This window comes from Python bivittatus, unplaced genomic scaffold (genome assembly GCF_059951505.1).
Source record: "Python bivittatus isolate LINGU-HERP-01145 unplaced genomic scaffold, Pbiv_v1 ctg000330_np1212, whole genome shotgun sequence".
Lineage (NCBI taxonomy): Eukaryota > Metazoa > Chordata > Lepidosauria > Squamata > Pythonidae > Python > Python bivittatus.
In genome coordinates, this window is record NW_028277058.1 from 9,448,901 (window position 1) to 9,472,647 (window position 23,747).

Here is a 23,747-nt window from a genome sequence, read left to right on the forward strand (position 1 = left end):
ACAACTGTGGGCTTGTCTCAAGCTATCACTGGTCCAACCCATGCCACACTAGACCTGGTTTTCCCCTTGGAGAAATGTGATTGGGGGAAATATTTCCATCATTTCCTTATCACAGACAGACCTTTGGGGTTGACTGGAGCCAGCAACCTATTCAGGAAGGACAGACCAATTGCAATTACAGTGATTTGGAGGGGTACTTTTGACAAATACCTCCTCAATCTTTGGAATATGGAAGTGACTGGGGCTTCAAGTGGTCTCTGTTTGTTTATCTCTCTTGGTATACTAAGGTCTGGGAGGTGGTGGTGGATGAAGAGATGCTTAGAATCACCCTGGCGGAAGAAAAGGACAAAAGATTACCAAACAGCAGTACAAGCTCAGGTTTAAGGTTATACCAATCAAGAAAGGGCAGTAAAGCATTATTACTTCTCTGCCCTTGCTGCATCTGAAGAAAACTGGCCAGCAGCACTGTTAAGAACAATCTGGACCCTAGTAGGGAAGGACGGGCTGGAAAGTTTGTTAAGTGTATTTGTGATCATTTTATGAACAGAATTACTTGTAGTTACTAAGACTTGTAAGCTTGGTGGTCAGAGGGATGGTGCTATATCATCTTACCTAAGAGGTTTTTCAGCTAGTGGATCCTTTGTGATGCTAGCTTTGCCACTTCTGGGATTGAAGCATGCCTCTCCTGATTAGTCCTGGCTGCCAGAGAGACAATGTGGAGCTGAGGCCTACCAGAGATAGCACTCCCTGTGGGAGAGAAAGTACTGGGTGCCTTGAAAGACATGCTGGTTGTCTCTGTCCTCAAGAAGATCCGTCCTGCCACGGATCCAGAAATTTTAGACAATAATTGGGGAAGTTTGTGGAAAAAATAGTAAGGTTGCAATTACAGATGACTCTGGTAGCCAATACTTAGAAATGGGAAACTACACTGGTCATTCTCATGGATGATCTGTGATGAGACTTGGATGAGGGGAGCATGACCATCTTTGCCCTGCTAGTTCTTTCATCAGCCTTTGAAACTGTGTATCATAGTATCCTACAAGGAGTGGTGAGGAGGAGAGCTTGAGCACTCCAGTATGGGATGTCCCAGAGCTCAGTTTTCTCCCTGATTCTGTTTAACATTGACATGAAGCTGCTATGTGGCTCTTCCATAAGTTCAGGATAAAGGGTCACCAATACATTAATAAACCCAATTATACTGTATATCTCCACCCTGAGCCAAATGGGATATATGGTAGAATTCCTGACCTGGTACCTAGAGGTTCTTGGGGCCCGGATGGGGAGAACAAGCTGGATAATCACAGATAAGATTTACTATCCATTGTTGTATTGCATTAAAAACCAAGCTAATGGTTACTTCCAGTTAAACTTACTATTGCAAGTAAGTTTGTGGAACCCTGAGGTATTTTAGTTCATTTGATAATATTTTTTAACATATTCATATTTAAGTGAGATTAAAAAACATGATTTTGAATCAACATACCTCAAATATCCAGGTTCCAGGAGGTGCTTATAACCAATAAAATAGCCAGTGATAATTTTCAGTCACATAAACTAAAATTCAGAGTTTGTGCACAATGACTGCTCATGTTTGGCTTCTGCTGACAGGAAGGAGATCTCCCTTCATGGTTTATTTTTACTTCTGAATTGGGGCCACTGGCTGTTTATATATGAACAAACCAGAATTATAAGCCAGGATTTGTTCAAACTAATTATGTCTTAATGCTATGTCTGATCCATGCATGATGTTAACATGGAAACATTCAGAACATTTTGTCTGAAAGTTTCTGAATTGGAAGGGTGTGTTCTACATAAATGTATTACTGAAGTTGTCTTATTAGAAAATTCAAGCTCTTTCCAATGGAAGGCTTCAATATGAAAAACAGATTTCATATGTCGGAATATGAATTCATTATTGATTAGTTATTTTAAAGTTATTTTAAAAGATTAGGCTGGTAGAATACATGCCCACTTCCTGACCACCATAATGTTCTCTTTTGTATCTGATTATCTATTCATAGTTTCACGTAAATGACAGATGGACAATGTATAGCTCTCCAGATGTAATTGCTCTCCAGTCCTATGAACCTTAATATAACTGGCAGAGATGATAACATCTGGAGACTGTTCTATACTTCTGATATCTGGCAATATATGTTTTTAGCTAGTAATGGTATAACTTGTAGGAGTCATTAACTATATTTTAAAATATACTTTTTTTTTTTTTGCATAACTCAATATCAACCCTTTGAAGTAGGGTGAGGAAACAGACACAAGAAATAGTTGGACTCTTACTGAGACAGGCTATAATAACAGAACCTTGAAAGCCTGACAGCATTTTCTCCTTCTGATACCAGTCAACTATTGGGCCAAATTTAAAGTTCTTTCTCACCCTTCCTTGTTTTCCAGGATTCAGCTAATGGCCTGAGCTCATTTTTGTCACCATCTCTGCATACCTTCTCCAAGGTCACCTCTGTATTCCTCTATATGCAGTAACACTGGAAATTCACTAAAGATTAGCAACCCAAACAAATCAAGTCAAGTCAAATGCTACAGACTCTTTATTAAAAAGAAACAATATAATAGAATAAAGCATTTCACTCATAAATCTACTTTTGTTTACAGCTATATATTCTCACATCATAATCCCTAAGACTCCATGGACTGTCTCTGACTTTAGGCCATGCTTACTGAAAGCCTGCAATTCTAAGAAAAAAAGACTGATTGACCTCAGCGGATGGCCAGAAAATCGGCTGATCTTTAGTGCTCTGAATGGGATAAACTCAACAGAGACTAGAGAAGGAGATATATCTTCTCCCTCTACTTTTCAGACTAAGATTGCAGTGTAGAAGTGAATCCGTAGCCCACTGACTTCCTGGGAGACCCGGTTACTTTTCCTTGATTTTACACTAATCAATCATCAGCTCGGCATCAGGGAACAGTTTGCTTTTTCTGCACAGCTAAGGGCTGCCAAGAAACCGCATCCTTCAGCAGCAGTAGAGAGAGAAAGCTCTGTCACACCTAAGCAATCCTGAAGAAGATACGTGGCCTCTTGCTGCCACAGTGAATTAATTAATTAATTAAGGGAGCATAATTATCAGGAAACTGTTTTCAGCTCAACAGCCAGAAAGTAGGAGGAAAGTCTCACTGGGAGGGAGGGAGATGAGGTTGTTATGAGTTCATGCACAAACACATCTGTGACGTCTATGAGATATGGCCCTCAGGACACCCACCTATGCTGTAAAATAAGGGTGGATAACCTTTTGGTGGTAGACACCCAATTATGTTTGGTTTCCCTAGCAGTGGACAAAAGTGCGCAAGGAAATAACATAAAATTTGAAGGGAACTTTTAAAAAACTCCAGAAAAAAATCATGAAAGGATTTATGTTTACCAAAAGAAAATTAAAATAATTTTAAGTTGAATTCTGGCCGAAAATTATATCACCAAAATTTGCTGCATGATATCAGAAGTATTCTAGACCCATTAAAAGGTGTCCTGGAGATTGCTTATCTCTGCTATAAAGCTTACAACACTGTTGAAAATTCAAATCTTCTTAACTAAAAAGTGTAAAGACAAAAGAAGGACCTATCAGACCAGACCATAGCCATATTTGATCTATCATTCTGTTTCAGAATGATAATCCAAATGTTCTTTGCAGCTAAAAAGCAAGATACAAGCTCAACAGCACTGTTATGTCCATATTCCTGCAATAAACAAGGAAGCTGTGGATCTCAGTGAGAAGAGAAAGGGTTATTAGAAAAAAATGGTTAACACTCATGGAGGACAAGAACAGAAAGGCCCTGTCAGATCAGGACAAAGGCCTATTTAGTTCGATGTTCTATGTCCCACGCTGGCCAGTTCCACTACTGCTCTTCCTGTTTATGTGTTGGTTCATTTATGTAATTATTCAATTTTTCTATCTCCCAAGTCCTAGTGCCTCTAGGCAGTTTACAGTTATTTAAATAATAGGTTTTTTTTAATTATTCAAAGTTAAAAATAATATTTTTTTATCTATGTTTATTGACTTATAGTTGAATGTCCCAAACTTCATATAGTAATGGATCAAACCAAAGAAATTTTCCATTTTTTTCAAATTTGAACAAATTAATTAAGAAACAGAACATCTGGATTTGTAATATCTATAAAATCTTTACTTTTCCAATAATTCAGTGCATTAGGAAGTGAAAAAAAGGTGAAAACATACTTGTCTGTAGCTGTTAAAATAGAACAGGAACTATAAAATTCTCTACAATTTTTTAGCTTTTCTATCACATTTCTGTGCACTTAATATCCTTCTGTCAGATTATTTATGACTTTGGAAAGAAATGGGTTATTTCCTATTATCTCTTTAATAAATAAGTAAATCTGCACATATTGCAAAATCACAATTTGTTAATGAGACAGCCTAAAAACTTGTCATGGTCTCCAGCTCCAGATGCTTGCACAGCATCTAACTCTTGGAGCTCAGTACTGGAGTAATTTCATTTTCTGAAATGAATTACATAAACTATCTGAAGAATTTTATGATAGGATCAACAAATAATATAGCTTATTTATGGATGAGTTTTACTGGCTCTGAATAGCCTGTAATTTATTGATGGGTGTGACATTTCTCCCTGTCCCACCCTCAGCAACTTGACATGATTTTGTCTTTGTATGAATATGGTACCTATCATAAAAACAGCAGTACAGATTTTCCAGTATGATGGAAAATCTATTAAATTGTTGTATTAAACTTCCACTCTACCTAGCAAATTGTCCTACTGGTTGGGATTGATGAAAGGGTCACAAATCTGATTAGAAATCTGAAGAGAATTGAAACCATGAACTGTTCTTGAGCTGGTATCAACCAGTAGGGAAGACCTAGCTGAAGAAGTGGATGGAGCAAGAATATTTTACATCAAACAGAAACAGTGTTTTCTATTCAGAGCAATAATTACCATCCAGGTTTCAGTAGTTACCTAAAAGTCTTTCTCCAGCCCTTAGGTAGGAAGGCACCTGTTCAGTGTTTACACAGAGGCTCTATTTGGCGCTTTCCCATCTTACATATTTCAACTAAACTAAAGCTGAATACAGTCAAATGCATATCTTGAATTTCAAGAAACTAGATCTTAATAAACTCTGCTCAGTGATACATAGGATTCCATGGCAGTAAAGCTAATGGGAAAAATGATCTCAAGATGAGTGGCAGTTCCTAAAAAAAATATACTAAAACAATTCTACTGACAGGGGGAAAAAAAGACATCCAAAGAAATTAATGAGACTGCACAAAAAGTTTAATGAAGTTTAGTGGGGGGCGGGGGGGAGAACAACCATACATATAAGAGGTGGAAAGAAGGACCAGTCACAAAGGAAGGCCTTTGAAACTTGAGGGATTGTGAAGGGAAGGTAATGCTCAGAATAACTTTAGCTTTGTGAAGGATGCTCAAAACAATAAAAAGAGATTCTTCAGGAAGGAAGAGACAAGAATCAATATACCAATTGCTTAATGAAGATGACAAAATGCTAGCAGGTAACGAAGTCAGTGCTACTCAACTCCCATTTAGTTCCCCAACAAAAAACCTATGTGTTCTACCAGGAAATTATGAACAGAAAGAAGGGGTAAGATTGAAGCCTGAGAACAATGATCAGGTAATAGCTCATATTTGGAATAACTTTAAATATCTAAGGCTAGATGAATTGCAACCCAGATTCTGAAGGAAATAGCTGATAATCTGGCCAAAATTTTATGTACTGCTTTTAAGAAATCCAGTGCTAGATTGCTGGAGAAGAGCAAATACTGTCTCTGACTTCAGAAAGGGGGAAAATAAGGAACAGGGAACTGTAGACCAGTCAGTTTGATATCAGTATTAGAAAGAGTCTAGAGCAGACAATACAGTGATTTGTAAGCACCTTAAAAACAGTGCAGTAATTACCAGAACTCAGAATGGAGTTGTCACAAATAAGTATTGACAAATACTCTTTCTATCATAAAGATAGATTTTTAACATTCTGAGCCTTAATATAAACTCTTATCACCCCCTACTCTCTTCATGCTCTGGAAGCAAAGACATTCTACTGAATCCTGTTTTTTACAGAAGATTGAAATTGCTTCTATGTGGCATCCTATTTAGCAACTTTCACAAAAGAAATCACACAGAGCAGCTGCAAAAGACTTAGCTCTTACTTAGGTTATATTGTTAGGTTAATTGCCAATCAATATCATTTCTGGAGTGCAATATTAAAGTTGGATTTGCTTACATGAGGGCATAAAAGGAGTGCAGTCTATTTGTATTGTGAACAAAGGGGAACATATATCTATTAAATATGACTTCTTAATTTCATCTAGACATTACCCATAAGATTTTATTTTCTGTGGGTGTTCTAGATGAAGGTAACTCCCTGTTCTGCCAAGAGAGCCTGAAATATCACTCACTCACAATATCACTACCCATAAGATTTTATTTGCTCTGCAGTGTTCTAGATTAGACTAATTCCCTTTTCTATCATGACCAGCTGAAATATCACTCACTTCATGTTCTACTCCCCCTAGAGAAACATACTTCAGTTGCCTTAATATTTTATGGGCATCTTGTATTATTAATAATAGATTTATAGGAAACATATCCCACTAAAGATGTTCTTCCTCAGATGCAAACAGATGACTGTAAGCTTAATGCATAGTGTTCTCTGAAATTTACTAGTACCGTGGCACTATTATTTAAGCTATGGTTTCCTCCTCAGCAGATGCTATCTTATTCAAGCAGGATTTCAGATGAGAAAGAAATGGTCTTTCCAAAGGGTGAAGGGAGGGGGGAGAGGGAGGGGGGAGAGGGAGAGAGAGAGAGAGAGATTTAATAAAACAAAATGAAAATGATTTTTTAATATTATACTGTTGGGTGCAGAAGAATATAATTGCTGTATTTTAAGATAAAATGCAATTCTCATCTTCCAGTTTATAATTCTTTCCTTTGTTGGATGAATGGACTATCCTAAAGTAATTTTAAAGTTCATCTCTTTCTTCAGAAAATTTCAATAAAATAAGCTGTATATTTAAATCAAAATGTAGTTCTATGTGGACATAAGGCAAATGTTTTTATGCTGTGGTATCAATTTTAGTGGGCAAATATTTGGACAGTACCACACATTTTTTAAAATCTGTCTGGAAGAAAAAAAAACTTTTTTTCTTGAACAATCATCACAAAGTGGGTGAAAAGAATAACAGATGCTCGCTCTGTTCCAACTGTTACTTGAAAAAAATCCCTTTTCCTTGAAATTCCACCATAATCAGAGGCTGGAGAAGAACAAGTCTGCTCCTCTCCATCTTTGGTCAGGTTCTTTATCCATTCTCAGGAGTTAGGTCTTTAATATCCATGAAATATTCTAGTTTTCAAATTGCTTATAATTTATTCTCAGGAATTCAATAACTTGGCTAGAGTAAATAAGATACACTATTGAGCTACAAGCAAGCTAGTTACAATGAAGAGCAGCTTTCAACAAACCAAAGATCTGGCTGTATACACATGCCTGAAGGTTCAGATTCTGAGCTTCTTTCTCTCTTTTTAAAGGCTGCTTGCAATCTGTTTGCCAGGCTGGCCGGCTGGTTGTTTTACAAACCTTTTGTTTTATCCTATTTTTATTATTTTTTTCCACTTCGCTTTCTTTCAGTTTATAGAACAGTCCATTCCATGCCCAATCTCTTCTTTACCCACCTTGTCAACAAACACAAACTCAGAAAAGATCAATTGGATAGAGATGTTATTTAAAGGATGAAGGCCTTTGTGTGTCAGCCCTACAAAGCAGGTAAGGTCAGGAAACAGCACAACCTTACAAAAATGCTACAGGTAGTCCTCATTTAGCAATCATTTGCAGTTATGAAAAAAGTAACTTTACAACCAGTCCATGAATTTAGCACCTTCACAGGTCTGTAAAGGAAAGGAAAGCTGAAGTAAGATCATAAGCAGAGTCACAGTTTCACTTAACACCAGCCAAACTGCTGGTCCCAATTTGGTTGCTAAATGAGATCTGCCTGTACTTGATTGTTGTAAGGTACAATAACAGAATGCCAGGGTTTTCCTCTGTGGCCTTTCATACCAAGCAGACTTAAAGCAGGATTATTTTGAGTTTCTTACTCCTTCTCCTTTTGGAATACTGAGTTGTTTCCAATAGAAAGAGAATATTTGTAGCTCATTGTTGAACTGTGGAGTCCTTGGTGTTCTCTGAGCTTGGTTGTTTGATTGCAGACATTTCATTACCCAACTATGTAACATCATCAGTGCTTGTGAGTGTGGGGTTTGCTCCCTATTTATATACAGTAGCTTGCCCTGCCAGTGTTGATGGGGATGCGGTTTTCTCCTTTAAAGTATTGTTTCTGCTTGTTTGTCTCCTTGGTAGTTCCTTGATTAGAGTATTGTTTTCTGCTTGTTTGTCTGTCTGGTGTTAATCCCTGCTTATTTGGGAGTAAGCAGGGATTAACACAGGTGTATTATACAGGTGTATATAACACAGATGTATATAATTAACAGGTATAAGCAAGGAAACTGAGTTGTTTCTTATTTTGCCTTAACTGTTCCTGAATACTTTCTTCAAGGTGATTTATGCATTTCTTTACAATGTGGTATTGCCTAATTGGGAAGAGTTTTAGTACCAGTAATAAATAATGCTGAGCCAAATCCACCATGGTATGAAACCATCCTGGCTTTACACATTGTCCAGGGGTATTGTCATTTTTATATTTTGTGCTGCCAAAAGTACCAGTGTGCAGAGGCACTGGATCCTCATGAAGACTCAAGTAATGTTGCATCATCATGATGATTTGCCCTTTTTTTATGTGTGACCTCAAATGCACATACAAAAGAGATGGAGTTTGCACTGCGGCAGCATGAGGCTGCCTTTGTTTTTTTATCCCTCTTGATATAGTGCATGATGGAAGATATGATGAGCAAGTCCAACATACATGATTTGCCCACATCTTGTCCACTTCATTAGGCTTTAATGAAAAAAACAAAAAAACAAATAATGTACAAAATACCGTGATTGACTAAAAAACCTCCCCAAAGCCCACTTTTCAGTGTAAGAAACTTATTAATGATTAAGCAATTAAATCAGCTGATCTATTTGGGGAGGATTTCTAGAATGCAAAATAAATTATTTCTTTTGTTGTCAGCCACTTCTTCCTAATTTATTTCCGTTTACCTGATCACATGACTCCACATAAAGCAGGTTAGTTACCGGGAAGGCTTATATTTCATCCTAGTTTGCACCAGTTGGATGTTGCAGTGCTTCTAACTGGGAATAGTGAAAATAAGAGGAAAACTCTTACTACGTATTCCTTTGCTGCCTTTCTGGCTGCACGTGCAAGAGATAATCTGCCTCTCCTTGACTAACCTTATTGTTTTACAGAACAAGTGTTGTGCAGGACAAGAAAAAACAAAGAAGTTACCTCTGCCATGCCATGGTATTCCTGCAGCAGAATCCAAGATTTTTAGGACACTGGTTGTCCATCACTTACCACTTCTGGATACTTTGTCTGCCAAACAACCTTTCCTTTCTTGCCTTGTTCATTTCTTTTTTCCTTTTCTTTCTGGTGTCTTGTTCCACTGTTTGTTCTTCTGCCTCAGTTATTCATTTTCCCCTTTGTCTCTTTTGGGCAAGCACATCAGCTCTCGCAGCCTCTCCAAGTTGATGGTTCAACAATATTCATTCTGAGGAGGGCTCTTCCACAGCTCACTATTAGGCATACTTTAATTGGTCTTAATTAAAGTTATATTCTCCTAATGTTTTGATTCACTAATAAAAAGAAGAATTCTAAGAGACAAATATGACTGCAAACATTTTATAAATAGGATAATTAATTGGATAATTAATTTGGACATTTTATTATTTTGGCCGTTTGAATGGCATAATAATGAATGGATTCCCCTAAGCAATTTCTTTGGAAGTCCAGCCAAAGAACAGCGAGTGTGAAAAACCCACCAAAATACCCAAAGAACAGTGAAGTTTCTAATAAATGCTAGCCTGCTGAAAATTATTTCAGTTCTTGGTCACAAGGTGCAAGGAAACACAATAAAAAAACTAAAATCCATTGATTTTGCACATGCCACTCTTATGTTTTAGATCATAAGCCTAAATTACTTGCTGTTCCCTTTTATAAATCTTCTTAATATAATGGTGTAAATGGCAGTAATACCAAGCTAGTGAAAGCATTAATATATATTACACATTTAGCAGCTTTTTAAAAGCAATCAGTTGTATAACCTATACACTGAAATTATTTTCCTCTTTTATTTGACAACCTCCCTCTCTAATTAATGTATTCTCAACTAGATCACAGAAACACCTATTCAGTTTTGAAAAATCAGAGGACTGATTAGTGCCCTTTATCTTAGTTACTTCTGTTTGCTTGACCTCTTATCTTTTGGAGTATGTTCTTTATGTCATACTGTGGTATGTGTTAATATAATTACCAGACATGATGGTATGACATATTTTCTACAGTATTGGGGCCTTCAACCACATGGTAGAATACTAAGATAGTCCAAGGAGAACTCCCAATTTTTTCTGATATCTGGTACATACAATGGATTGAATGAGGTATTTTAACTTACTGTACTCTAATGCTCACTGAATCTGCAGGGACCATAGCTCCAAGGAACACTGGCTGAGAATTCTGGGAGTTATAGTCCCATTAAAACTGAATGCAACCAATTGGAAAGACTGGTATATGGTGACATAGGGATAATACATTGAACATGTCGTCTCTGACTGCTGCTCTACAGAAGATAGTACAACGTGAACTACTGCACCAAGACTATTCCTACATTTTAAAAACATCAAGCTTTGGAAGTTTTAGAAAAGATTTCTGAAGAAACACAAGGACTTCCTTTCTCATGCCGCTGCCCCTTCCCCATATCAATATTTTCCTATGAGTTGATTTGCTATTCCTTTATTAAAGGAATACTAATATTCTACTATTAATTATAATAGATACCTTCTACGTGACCGCTTCATTCTCCTACTTTGCAGCCTTTACCAGGTTTTATCAAGTGTCCTTCTACCTGTGCAAGCTCAGAAATCACAGCCATTCTCCAAGGTAATGAGTTCAATCACATAACCTTTACATTCCATCTTTTCTACTCTACCAAATTCACTTCCAAGCTCTTCACAAAGTTATTTATTGAACTTCCTATCACCTTTAGAAACTATGTCAGTTCTCATCTTGACTATTTTATATTGAATTTAAGATTAAAAAAAGTCTTGTTTACTTTCTCCTAACACAAGATGGTATCAAAAACCCACCTGGATTTCTGGTGACACTTGCCACATAGTGCATAGTGTTCTGAATGTAATCATCCTCTTTTCTTTTCTATAGTGCCTGAATGGAAGGCTATAAACACCACCTTATTATAACTGCATTGGAAATTTTTGTTTTAAAGCATAGTAGACAACTATTTTTCCCTGACATTTTAAATATCAAAAATCTCCTTTCCCTAACTTTACTTTTTTTTAAAAAAAGCCTTTGTTATGGTGTCACCAGCTAGCCATAGTGTAAAATAATACAAAAGTGTATTTATGCAACATCTTTTTTTCCCCCTGTGTTGGACAAGAGCATGCACACTTTCACATGCTGAGACATTTACAACTTTCCCAGGTATTGTTCAGAAATAGAATAGTTTCAGACATTGTGAAGCTATACCCAGAATGTAAAAACATGTAATATAGTATGTCCCCTTAAACTTGGAACAACTTAACAAAACTGAAATACAAATGTTCTTAGTTCTACTTATGGAGAGTTAATATTAAATACATTAAAAATTTGGATAAACATGTTCACACTCATCTACTGAATATTTATGAGCACACAAAACACATGTTGATACCAAATGGCACTTTTTAAAAAGTGTAAATGTTCACCATACATATACCGTATGTACACAAACACACACACGCATGAGGAAAGGTTCATATAAAAATATGTACATTGAATTATGAAAATACATGCAAGCTTTTTCTACCAGATTCATTAGGTAAGGCTGAAGAGAACTTGTAATCAGTAAGATAAGAAATACAGGTAGTATGACTTGACTTATGACCACAATTGGGACCGGAACTTCGGTCGCTAAGCAATGCAGTCATTAAGTGAGGCATCACATGACTGTTCCTGATTTTACAACCTTTATTGCCACAGTCATTAAGTGAATCAAGTGGTCAAGCAAATCACATGATCATTAAGCGAATCCTGCTTCCCACATTGACTTTGCTTGTCAGAAGCCCCTGAGAAGATTGCAAATGATCATGTGACTCTGAGATGCTGCAACTGTCATAAATACATGCTACTTGCCAAGGACCCAAATTTTGATCATGTGACTGCGGGGATGCTGCAATGGTTGTAAGTGCAAGAACTGGTTGTAAGTCATTTTTTTCAGCACCATCGTAACTTTGAATGGTCACTAAATGAATGGTTGTAAATCAAGGACTACCTGTATGGTGAAAGCTAAGTAGAGAAAAGTACCCATCTCAAATTTTGACATTTTTGTTTCAGTAATTATTGCAGTTTCCTTGTTCTGTAATATAAAATTATATTTCAAGTTTTAGAATATTTTTGAAAATGTTAATAATTATACCAGTAGAGGGAGATAGTGAGGTTTCAGTATTATGTTTATAGCTGTTATAATGAATATTTTTAATTATAGCTAGATCTAGCACTTCATTAACTATAATCTGCACTGTAGAACATGGTTCAGTGTAGAACATGCAATGAATGAACCTATATTTAATATCTATGTTAATAAAAATACTTTAACAGTATCTCAGATTGCAAAGTCCTACAATGTGAAGCACAGCAATATCTGTTCACGGCAGCCATGGATGGTTGGCATCACAGTACAAATTTAGAATATATGACATAAAATTCCACCAAAGATACAAGATTTCATCTGTCCTTGTTTAAACTTGTAGTTATTGGCATTTCTAATTTACATCTATATTTCAGTTATACTGCCAGAAACATTTGAACACCTATTTTGATTTGATTTTGTTACAGTGAAGTCCACAGGATCAAATAGCTTTAAACCCACATATACTTGTATCCGTTATATCTGTTGTATCTGTTAGTTATAGTAGGCTGTCCAGATAACTCATGAGAGGGTGTTTTCACTGATCCTGCACCAGCTATCACATTTCTGTCACTCAACCCTGCCCAGGATTGGAGCAGAAGTTCACTTGCCTAAAATAATAAGTGCATTAGTTAAAAGAGTTAATTACAGCCAGTGCTACCACATTTTACATGTGTACAAGCTACATGATTCAAGAGGTCAGACTATATCCATAAGCCATCCAGCTAGTTCTACCCAAGCTTCTATTTTGCGCACAGCAACTTTCTTTTTAGTAGCAAAAAGAAATGCAAAATTACCTTATTACGTTTTAAGTGGAGTTTAAGTTAGGTATTTAAGATCCCATGGTTTTAGAAATGTAATCCTGTGCTTAGACCGAACTACATAGTTCTGGTGAAATAACAGTACTTTTCATGGATAACCTGTGTGAGTGAAGCACTCATGGAACAAAACATATCAATCATATATCTTTATTTCCACATCTGATGTCCATTAGTTTGCAGGAAATATTTTCTACCTGAACAGAGAAATATCTGAAGGGGGAAAACAGTACTAATATATTTTATGACGGTGACTAAAATATGGCATGACACCTCTAAGACTTTCCATGAGAGTGGACTTCAATTGCACATCCATACCAGGGCTTGCAATACATATAGAAAGCAGAGCAACAAGTACGGAAAACAAACTGTGAGCAATGGAGCTTTGTCTAAATGTTGTTACTAAAATTTAATATTTGTTTAAAAATAACTGAATACTAGTTGTTATCATGTATTAAATATTAAAGCCTTTTTTCAGTCGGGGAATGATCTGAAAAGCAACCTTATATTTAACAAGGCAGTGAACATTTCAGAACATGGCTTCTGGAATTCTTTCTAACTTCTTTCTAATAACTTTGCTCAGGGTCACAGAGCCAGGGTTAGAATGGAGAAACCTGTTCCTTTCCAGGATTCTGCTGAATTGCCTCTTCCATAAGAGCAGTGGGGGACTTTTTCCAGATTTTATAAATTACAGTCCCTGATCTGGTCTGGCCCATTTTCAAACTCAATCTTTCTTTCACCAGCTTCTCTCCCCATACAAAATTTAGTCCTGTTCTGTTTTTGGAGGGTTAATCTGCTGACTTACAGACAGTGTCCCAATCCCTTTTATGCAATTTCCTTCAATATTTCTGGGGCTTGGAAAGGATAGCAACATGGAATTCCCCTTCCGCATTATAGGTACAGTAAGTTCCCCAAATCTATATCAGCGGAACAGTCAGCTAAGTGTAGGCTTGAAGACTGGCATTCTTCATCCCTATTGATAAGAAGTCGTGGCCTTCTATATTCATAGGTCCTATTTCTGTTAATTTGGTGTGAATGAGAAATTAATTTACAGAACCAAGAAACAGGAACAATATTGCACATGTTAAAGAAAATAACCAACAAAGACCCACAAAGTTTATTTTAAATAATAAAAATGAGGAGCATTTGTCTTGTGCTTGCAAGTTTTTATCAACAAGATTTCTGATAAATATTTCATTTACATGGTCACTTTATATTTCACTGTGTTTTAGTTTTGTTTTGCAATCAAATATGTATACTCAGTGTATATATTAAAATTTTCAGAATTTTTTTTTTTTTTACTCCAGAGGAGCAGGTGACAAGATAATGTACATTTGAAATTTTTGGATTTCTTCTCACTTAACCTTTAATTATATAAATAACATCCTAGCTATCATCATCGTTACCATCATCATCAGTGACAGCTCATTCTATTAGTGTTGCAGTGCAATATATTTTGGTTGTGCCTTTGATCTCTGCAGCATTAGCTGTCATCATCATCATCATCCCAAATCAATCCACTCACTCCCCAGAAGGATAAAGTCCTCTTCACTAAAGGTTATGGACTGTAATCTACCACACTGGTCTAGGGCAGGTTGGTAAATAGATGTTTTTCAATTTCCAGTGTAGGGCTGAGACAGAGTGACTGACCCAAAGCCACCCGGGCAGCTTCTGTACTTAAGAACTAGAACTTCAGTCTCCCTGCTCCTAGTCAACACCTTCACCACCACATCTAATATAAAGGGAGAAAAATAACATACCTGTATCTAAACTGTGGCCATGTATAAGAAAATAGTTCTGGAGGAAGCAGTTTGGGGAAATCAACAAATTACCAGAGAATCATCTTCACTGCAACACAGTCTAACCACTGTTCTCTGTTTCATTCTGAATTCACAATGATCCACTGTTATGATCTTTAAACCTATCTTTTTCTGCTCACCTTCATTATATTCTTGGCTGTAACTTTTGGCCCTTCATATCCCTGCAAAGAACCAAAATATCCTGGTTTTCTCAATGATCTTTTTGCATTCCTTTCATTTATCCAACTTTTCCTTTGAAAGGAAAATCTTAAGGCAGTAGTCATAGTGGTTACCCCTCATTTTTGTCCCTGGTGAGGTAGGTTCAGCTGAAAAACAATGATAAGCCCAGAGTCAGTGAGTCCAATGGATAAACAGGGAGGCAACTCTAAAGCCAATGGTGTAACCATGCATAATTTCTACCCCACCTTTTTGTTTATGGATATTTCTACTCTCTCTCTGCTCTCTCTCTCTCTTAAACACCTGCCTTGTGTCACCTGTGTTTCTTCCTTCCTTCCAGGCTGTCATCATAATCTACCTTTCCTTCAAAGACTTCTTACTTCTTGTCCCAGCTGAGTATGAATCGGCATAGCTGCATTTGCTCCTGCTGAGCCCTCATCTACCTTACACCTTTTTCATTTTCCTTCCCTCTCTTGCTTCCCTCTTCTATTGGTTCAGCACTGTCACTTAAATTATAACTTCCTGTGATGCAGTCTTGTTCCTTGCCCAGCAAAAGAACAAATTCATTTATGGTGCTATAGGAGCCATAAACAATAAAAATAATGGCTGTTAGCTAAAGGAGATTAGTAAATGTTAATTCCCTGTTTATTTTCAGCTACAGATTCTGCAGACATTTGCGCAGACATATTTATTAAGAAATTTTAGTGAGAATGTATTTTATTTTTCCTTACTCAGAAATAGGCCACTCAACTTCAGATATACATACAGCTGCAATATAAATACAATAACGTATATAAAACATACTTTTTTTTTATTGTGACAGAAATAACAAAGTGTATAAAAGTAAAAGGGACCAAAGTTAACATTTGTAGCCTTAGTTTCGATGCTTTGCACTTACAACGTTACTGTCTGCAGTGGGGAGCTTTGCATACATATAAACCAGTGTTTCTCAACCTTGGCAACCTAAAGATGTGTGGACTTCAAATTCCAGAATTCCCCTTGCTGGCCGGGAAATTCTGGGAGTTGAAGTCCTTGCTGGCCAGGGAATTCTGGGAGTTGAAGTCCACACATCTTAAAGTTGCCAAGGTTGAGAAACACCAATATAAACACTTCCATGTGGGCTGGAACCTTGCACTACCTGAATTCTACCTCACATAGAGTGACTGCCTGTACAGCTAGGTTCTTGATGTAGACAGTCTTACTATAAGCATGAAGGTGGTCTATTCAGTAACAGTATTGGTGTGGGTAGGAGAGAATAGGAGCTGCTCCTCATGAGGTGTTATGATTCTAGAAGATAGATTTCAGAGTTTAGGACATCTGCCTTATCTTGCTGGACTGCAGTTCTCCTTAAGGCCCAGGTTCAAAGCTTGAGGCCTTTCTTCAATCTGGTACTGACACTGAAAAACCACATTACATCTGTGACAAAAAAGGACCTCTTATCAACTCCAGCTATTAAACCAGGTGCATTCATTCCTGAAAGACAAAGGCTTGGTGATGCATGCATGAACTTCAGAGTTAAGTTGCTTCAATGCATTCTTTGTAGGGAGGGTTATGATGACAATTCAGAAAGCTTTGTGCAGATGGTAATCTGTGCTCCCGGAGGTGTCACCTCCACCCTAAAACAGCTGCAGTAGCTACCAGTTGTTTTCTGTGCCCACTTCAAGGTGTTTACTATGATCAATAATGCCATATAATTTTAGGCCCAAATTGCTTGCACAAACACCAACTCCTTTGCAGGCCCCACCATGCATGAAGTACTATACATTTTAAACAAACAACTCGGAGTAAAATATGAAATGAGCTGGGTTCAATGCTTAGTATCACCACTTAGCCAGTGATAGAAAATACCTCTGCATGAGACCTTCAATTTACCTCGATCAGGGTAAATACTAGAGGAGACAGACAAAAAGAATCAGGGTAAGTCACAAAGAGAAAACTGTATATGGAGTTATAATGTAAACCACATATACTGGATCTTTGGTTATGATACAGTATATTCCTTTAGTTTACAGGAAGGCCCAGAACTTTTGTAACAACTATTTCATTAACAGTTTCATTGAATATTAAACAAATATTGAAATGCATTTTTTACAGTTTTTATTAATAACAGCCAAAATGAGATCAATGTGCTAATTCACTCTATTTCCTGCTTTTATATAGTAATACCCTTCTACTTACTAAATTCAATACCATGCAAATCTTTGTGCAGCTACGCTATCGTGTATATGTCAATGATTTTTATGACCAAACTTGTAACAGTAGTATGCTCCATGATATTGCAGAGGTATGCTGGATTTGTTTGCAACATGGGAACATGAAGCATAATACAACTTTCTTCCAGTCTATCTGCTTTTAGTGGAAAATGGAATGCAAATAAATAAAATATGCAATAATATATCATTAATGCATTTAAAATATGCATTCTTATTTTATCCATACTTTCCCAAAATATCACTGCTGCATTTATTCCACAGATTAGCATTCCAGATATGTATTTATAAAAAGAGTGAGTTTTAGTAACAGTTTGGGATTGTTGATACGTAAGTTTGTTTCAGTTTCATTTTTCTGCAAGTCTAAAAGGATGCCTCTTATTTTACTTTTCAGACAGAGCTTATAAAAACTGAATTGCCCTCAGATGGTAAAATATCTTCATCTTTCACTTGATGAGTGGTTTCTCTAATGAACAAGTAGTTTCTCTAAAGTTGGCATTTTATGAAAACTTTTTAACTGCACAGCATTTATACAATATTGAGAAATATATCTTTGCTCCTATGTTTATTACTTTTAAAGGTTTATTACTTACTTAACAACAGTAAGTGCTGTTCAATAATTTTACTATAGGAGTGGTGGTGAGGATTTTAAGTGTTTCCTACAATGTACATAAAATGTACTTAGCACGCTATCAACTTGCATGTGATTTTGTAAGGTTGAAAATAATTTTCTGATTAGTTACTAAACACAGGATAAATGTTTAATTTATTCATAATTAAAGCATCTTGTTTTTGTTTTTATTCTACAGAAATATATTGAAAGTCTCCTTTAAGGCTTTAAGCCACTTATAAGTAAATTTTGTTTAATGTACGATTAAGGAACATAACATATATTTCTTACATTACCAACAATTGTCTCTTAAGTTTTCTCAGCCTGCTTCTACTTTTTTCATTTTCCCTGTCGTTGTACCAATGAAACATACGCTGAAGTATGCATGCAACATAGATCTATATATTTTTTGAGATTATTCTTTAGATGTGTGTTCTCAATCACTGATTTTAGACAGGTAAAAGAACTGATGTAAACAAATTGTTTATTTTATGTTTAGTTAATTTTATGATCTGTGAAATAAAATGCCTATTGAAAAGTATATATTACAATGTAATGTTTCTTTGATAATACCTTGTATCAATTTTAATAGATATTTTGTTATAAGAAAGTATCCTACTTATTTAAACATTTATAAAAAATGTTATTGTAGAAGAGTAATAAGTTATATTTAAGATATCCTGCAGAAGTAAGAATACCTTGTCAGAGAACATAATATAGTTTGCCTTCCTAGGGACTAAAAGCAAAGTTTATCTCCTTATTTAATCTATCTACCTATCAGGGTTTAATCCCTTAGTCCCACCATACACTAATAACAATATGAAAACCTTTTCAGCCTGCAGTAAAATAATTCAAGACAATGAAACAAAAACCAAGTGTTCATTTCAGTACCATGGACAAGACCAATAGATAGAATATCTGGCATTCAACTTAAAAGTTTCTTGCCTCAGTATAAAACATTAGAACAATGAATGAAACATTAACAGTACTGGTGATTAGGCCTTTCTTTTTTGGCTTGGAAGTACTGTGATAAACATTAGAGCAACACTATATTAATTTTAGACTATTTTTTCTTCTACCACTACCATTAATATCTAACTGAATCACAAGCTAGATGTCTCTGGTTTCCAACCAGACATTAAAGATATGATCTGGACTCTGTCACTACAAATTTCAGTCTGATATATTTTTATGTATGACCTTCATCTGACCCAATCTAATGAAGGTTTTAATTCTTTAAGCAAAAACAATTCACTGATAAAGTTATGGTCTGTCATAATCTTTTTTTTTTTTTTCCTTCACAAAACTCCAGAAGTCTACTTGACCAGAAAACATGTGATTGAAGGGAACAACTTCTGGAAAGTAAACTGTTGAATAGAGAAAGATTGAATGCTTACTTTTTCTCTTCCTCCTCCCAATACACACAAACACACCAATGCTTTTTTCTTTATTAAATATGGCAGTCTAGTATTAACTATAGTTGTAGAGTAGCCCATAGTAGCTTTATTAATGTTTGATGCATTTTAAAGAGAATTCTATCATCATAATTACTATTGCAATCTCATTTATATCCATCCCCAAAGCAGGGTTAAGCATTTTCTGCTCCCATTGATCTCAGTGGTACTGCTTAAATTACATGCTTAGAGCTATAATAGAGAGCACAATGGGGATTAATTCTTGTATTCTGTCCTATTTCTGATACATCACTGATGTTTATAGAAATACTCCAATAAAGAGAGAAAGACTTGTCATTCCTATAAATCTATTTCACTATTCTTAGTGAAATGATAAACCTAGTCCAGGAGAAGTAGATATTTTCAGTGCTCAATATTTACACCTATAATTAGTTAATTTGATGGCTGGTGTGGGTCTTCCGGGCTGTATGGCCGTGGTCTTGAAGTCTTGTTTCCTAACGTTTCGCCAGCACCTGTGACCGGCATCTTCAGAGTGCAGGAGCACAGACAGGAGCAGCTCTCTCTGTGCCCAGGGTGAAGTGACCCTTCTTCAAGACCACGGCCATACAGCCCAGAAGACCCACACCAGCCATCGTATGCCGGCCGTGAAAGCCTTCGACAATACAATTAGTTAATTTATTTAACATCAGATAAATGTCTTTGAGATGATAAGGCATAAGAGTTGATAGCAAGATACTTCCCACTTAAAATATTTTCCTTTTCTTCCTAAACCCCCATATGTTTGGGACTATATCTCCGCAAGTCTCAGTTAGCATGCCCTATGATCAGGAATAAGGGTTAGTGAAGTTCAAAACATCTGAAACGTAATAAGATGGGAAAAGCTGTTATAGAACTTGTAGCAGATGAATTTACAAGACTCTCAATACATAGTGGTAAGAATGGGTATTTTTAAAAAGAAATGAATCCTTTCCCACTAAGTTATTGCACAATTAATTTGGAATAAAATTACAAATAAGCTTCTTCAAATTAACTTACCTCCATATGTTATATCCAGACAATAGGATGTGTTTTGGGATATCAGTGATTTTGAGGGTTAAAACTTTGATTTTAAGGATAAGCATAGGCTGAATAATTTCTCATGAAAACTTAAAAAAAAATAACTTGGATTACATCATGTTCCTTCTTCAAAAAAGACATTTCTATAAAATGCTACATTGCAAGAGATCATGACATCACTTATAATGCCTTGATGGTGAATTCATCACTATTTCAAAAAGTTAGCTTCCAGAATGAAACATAACATAACATGAGTTTTAAATGTTTACTGCAACACTTCAGAATCAGCTATATTGACAACTTTAACATATATTTTAAAAAGTAAAGTCAGAAGCATTGTGCTGGTATATTATTCAAGTATAACTCTTCTGAAGTGAAAGATACATTACAGTTTTTTCTATGAATAAACACACTGTTCAGTTATAAATGTGCCTATCATATGAGTCAAGGATAATAGGACAAAGGAATCATTATCTTTTTGCCTAAAACTCTACTATGATTATATTAACAGTGAAGGAAAAATAGGTGGATAAACCTGCATAGAAACTTTAACGGTGACATTTGAATATGTGAAAGAAAAAATACAAACATTAAAGCAATAATAGAATGTAAGGGTATCTCATAATTGCAGTTCTTCATACTTTCTATTCAGATGAGAAAAAGTGAAGTGTCATCTTCTGCATATCATCATAAACACATCATAAGCATCTCCTTGTTCAAACACAATTATGCATCATCTTTTTTTTCAGAATTTTTTAAAAAAACAGCTAAAGTTAATCCAGGATAAAAATACAAACTCTTTATTTTTTTTACAAAGACAGATATAAAACCATATGCACTTACCCCAAGGTGGTCATAGTAACAATAGTATACCAGAAAGCAGCGGGAATACTGGTGAATTTGCTGGCAGATGAGCCTTTTTCAGCATAGAACATGACTGTAGCAAAGATTATGATGGCCATAGTGAGAGAAAAAAGGAGAAAGCCAAGCTCTGATGCACAGCTTTTCAGAGTGTAACCCAGGATGCGCAGACCCTGTGAGTGGCGCGAAAATTTAAAGATCCGGAAGACCCGGAAGACACGCAGGGTTACAAAGGCCCCACTGACATCCTCATTGTTGGTCATCACAAGACCAATGTAATACGGCATAATTGCCACGACATCAATGATGCTCATGACGCTACGGACAAACTTGTAACGGCTGGGAGCAGCCACCAGGCGCAAGAGATATTCAACAGTGAAGATCATGACACAGGCTGTATCTAGGCAGAAGAAAGCCACATCGTAGCGCTCTCCACAGGACAGCTCCTTGATGGCACCAGGAGTTACCCCACAGGGCACAGTCTCCACCACGTTGGCAATGACAGAAACTGCAATGAAGAAGCCAGTAACATAGTAAAAAACCAGGGCCAATGTGCTGGTGTGTGGATTCTCAAAGGCCCGCCACATCCTCTCTCGAGCTGTCATGGAAGGAAGATGGCACTCATCGGCATTATCCTGATCAGCATCATCCTGAAGGCGTTCAGCATTTTCCCGTCGTCGATCCTTGTACTCCTCATAGCAGCAATCACCAATGATTTCAGGGATAATACCAAAGAAGGCCAGCTCCTCATCGTAGGCTGAGATGCACTCTTGACGGGGATAGTGTAGCTTCCCTGTTCTATAGAAATTGAGGATGTGTCGGAAAATGTCAGGATCCCGGTCAAAAAAGTATTGCTGTGTCTCTGGGTGGTAGAAGAAGTCCCTCTCCGAGCTACCCAGAAGGGTATCAGGGTAGCGTTCTAGGGTGTCCAGCCAGGTCTGGAACTGGGTGCCACTCACATTCAGCACAATCAGGGAATCCTGACTACGTTTCCTCTCCTGCCGAGGAGCACTTGGCATAGGGTTGGAGGCCACTGGCATCCATCCTATTGCTGCTGCTCGAGCAAAAGGCAGCCATGCTGCGACTCCTGCTGCCATTATAGAAGCTGCTGCTGGTATTGCTGGTTGTTCTCTTTAGGAATAATCCAGTCTCCTAAAATGGAGGGGGGGGGAGGAGAAACACAGAATGTAGCAAGAGATTAGGGGTCCACATGTTCTGTGTAACATAAAATCTAGCCTATCTTTTTTTCCATCTTCTTTCTTGTCACCTTTCCCAAATAACTGCTGCTCTCCCATTTCTTAACTCCATTTGAAATATTTGCTTTAACCTTTTAACCAACTATGGAGCAGGAGAAGCCATTCTATATTGTTGTTCAACACCACACACCTCCTTTCTCCATTAAGTGGACTGAAGTCAGGAAAGATCAACATGCACAAAAATGCAGCAAAAATATACTGTCTGCAAGAGCGGATCAGCTAGCCTGTCAGATCCAGGGAGTGGTAATCAGTCAGCAATTTTATCAGACCAAGAGACAACTCCTGGCTCAGCAATCTTCTGTTCTTTCCTGATTCCTGGGAAAGGCTTCCACATCCTGACTCAAATCTCCTCCCACCTGTCTACTGTAACCCATCTGCTGCAAATAACTTGTTGGGAACTGAACTGAGAAGGAGAGATGGATTTGAGTTGCCTTCTTTGATTAAATACTTAGGGTAGTACTGCAGAAAGAACACCTGCTAAGATGTCTACTTACATCTCTTTGTAAATCATAGGTTTAAGCAGGAGGTGTGAAGATGTCACTTTTCCAATTCACAGTGGATTCCCTTCATCCCAGTGATCATCACGTCATACCACACACTCCTATTTTCCATGCTGTTCTTGAACTAAGGAAGCAAGGTAGAGGAACACAGAACTAGTAGCCTCCAACTTGATACAGGGAGGCTTTCTTGAAAAAAGAAAAAGCAAGCTGAGAGACAGCTCAGCTCACAAAGAATTCTGTAAGCCTCCTTAGAGAAAACTAAGTGAATTTTAAAAAGCGGAAATTAAGGTTGACTAGGAAGATGGGGCAGGGGGAATCAGAATGTCCAGCTGATCCGGACAGAACAACCACTTGTGGGAAATGTGCAGAAAGGGGTGGGATGAAAAGAGAAATTTTGAGAGGGAGGTTCCTATGAAGGGGATTAGCTTTAACCAAGGCAAAAGTCAGGGTC

The 23,747-nt window shown here is 36.8% G+C and overlaps 1 protein-coding gene across 2 annotated transcripts in view; it reads right to left on the reverse strand.

The window, feature by feature from the left end:
• KCND2 (potassium voltage-gated channel subfamily D member 2) overlaps window positions 1-22,637 on the reverse strand; it is a 271,704-nt gene extending 249,067 nt beyond the window's left edge. For both annotated transcript variants that reach the window (XM_007424195.2, XM_088141530.1), the window contains exon 1: window positions 21,523-22,637. In XM_007424195.2, coding sequence (XP_007424257.1) covers window positions 21,523-22,637 — 1,115 coding nt within the window. The remainder of the gene's footprint in view (window positions 1-21,522) is intronic.
• Window positions 22,638-23,747: the final 1,110 nt, after the last annotated feature.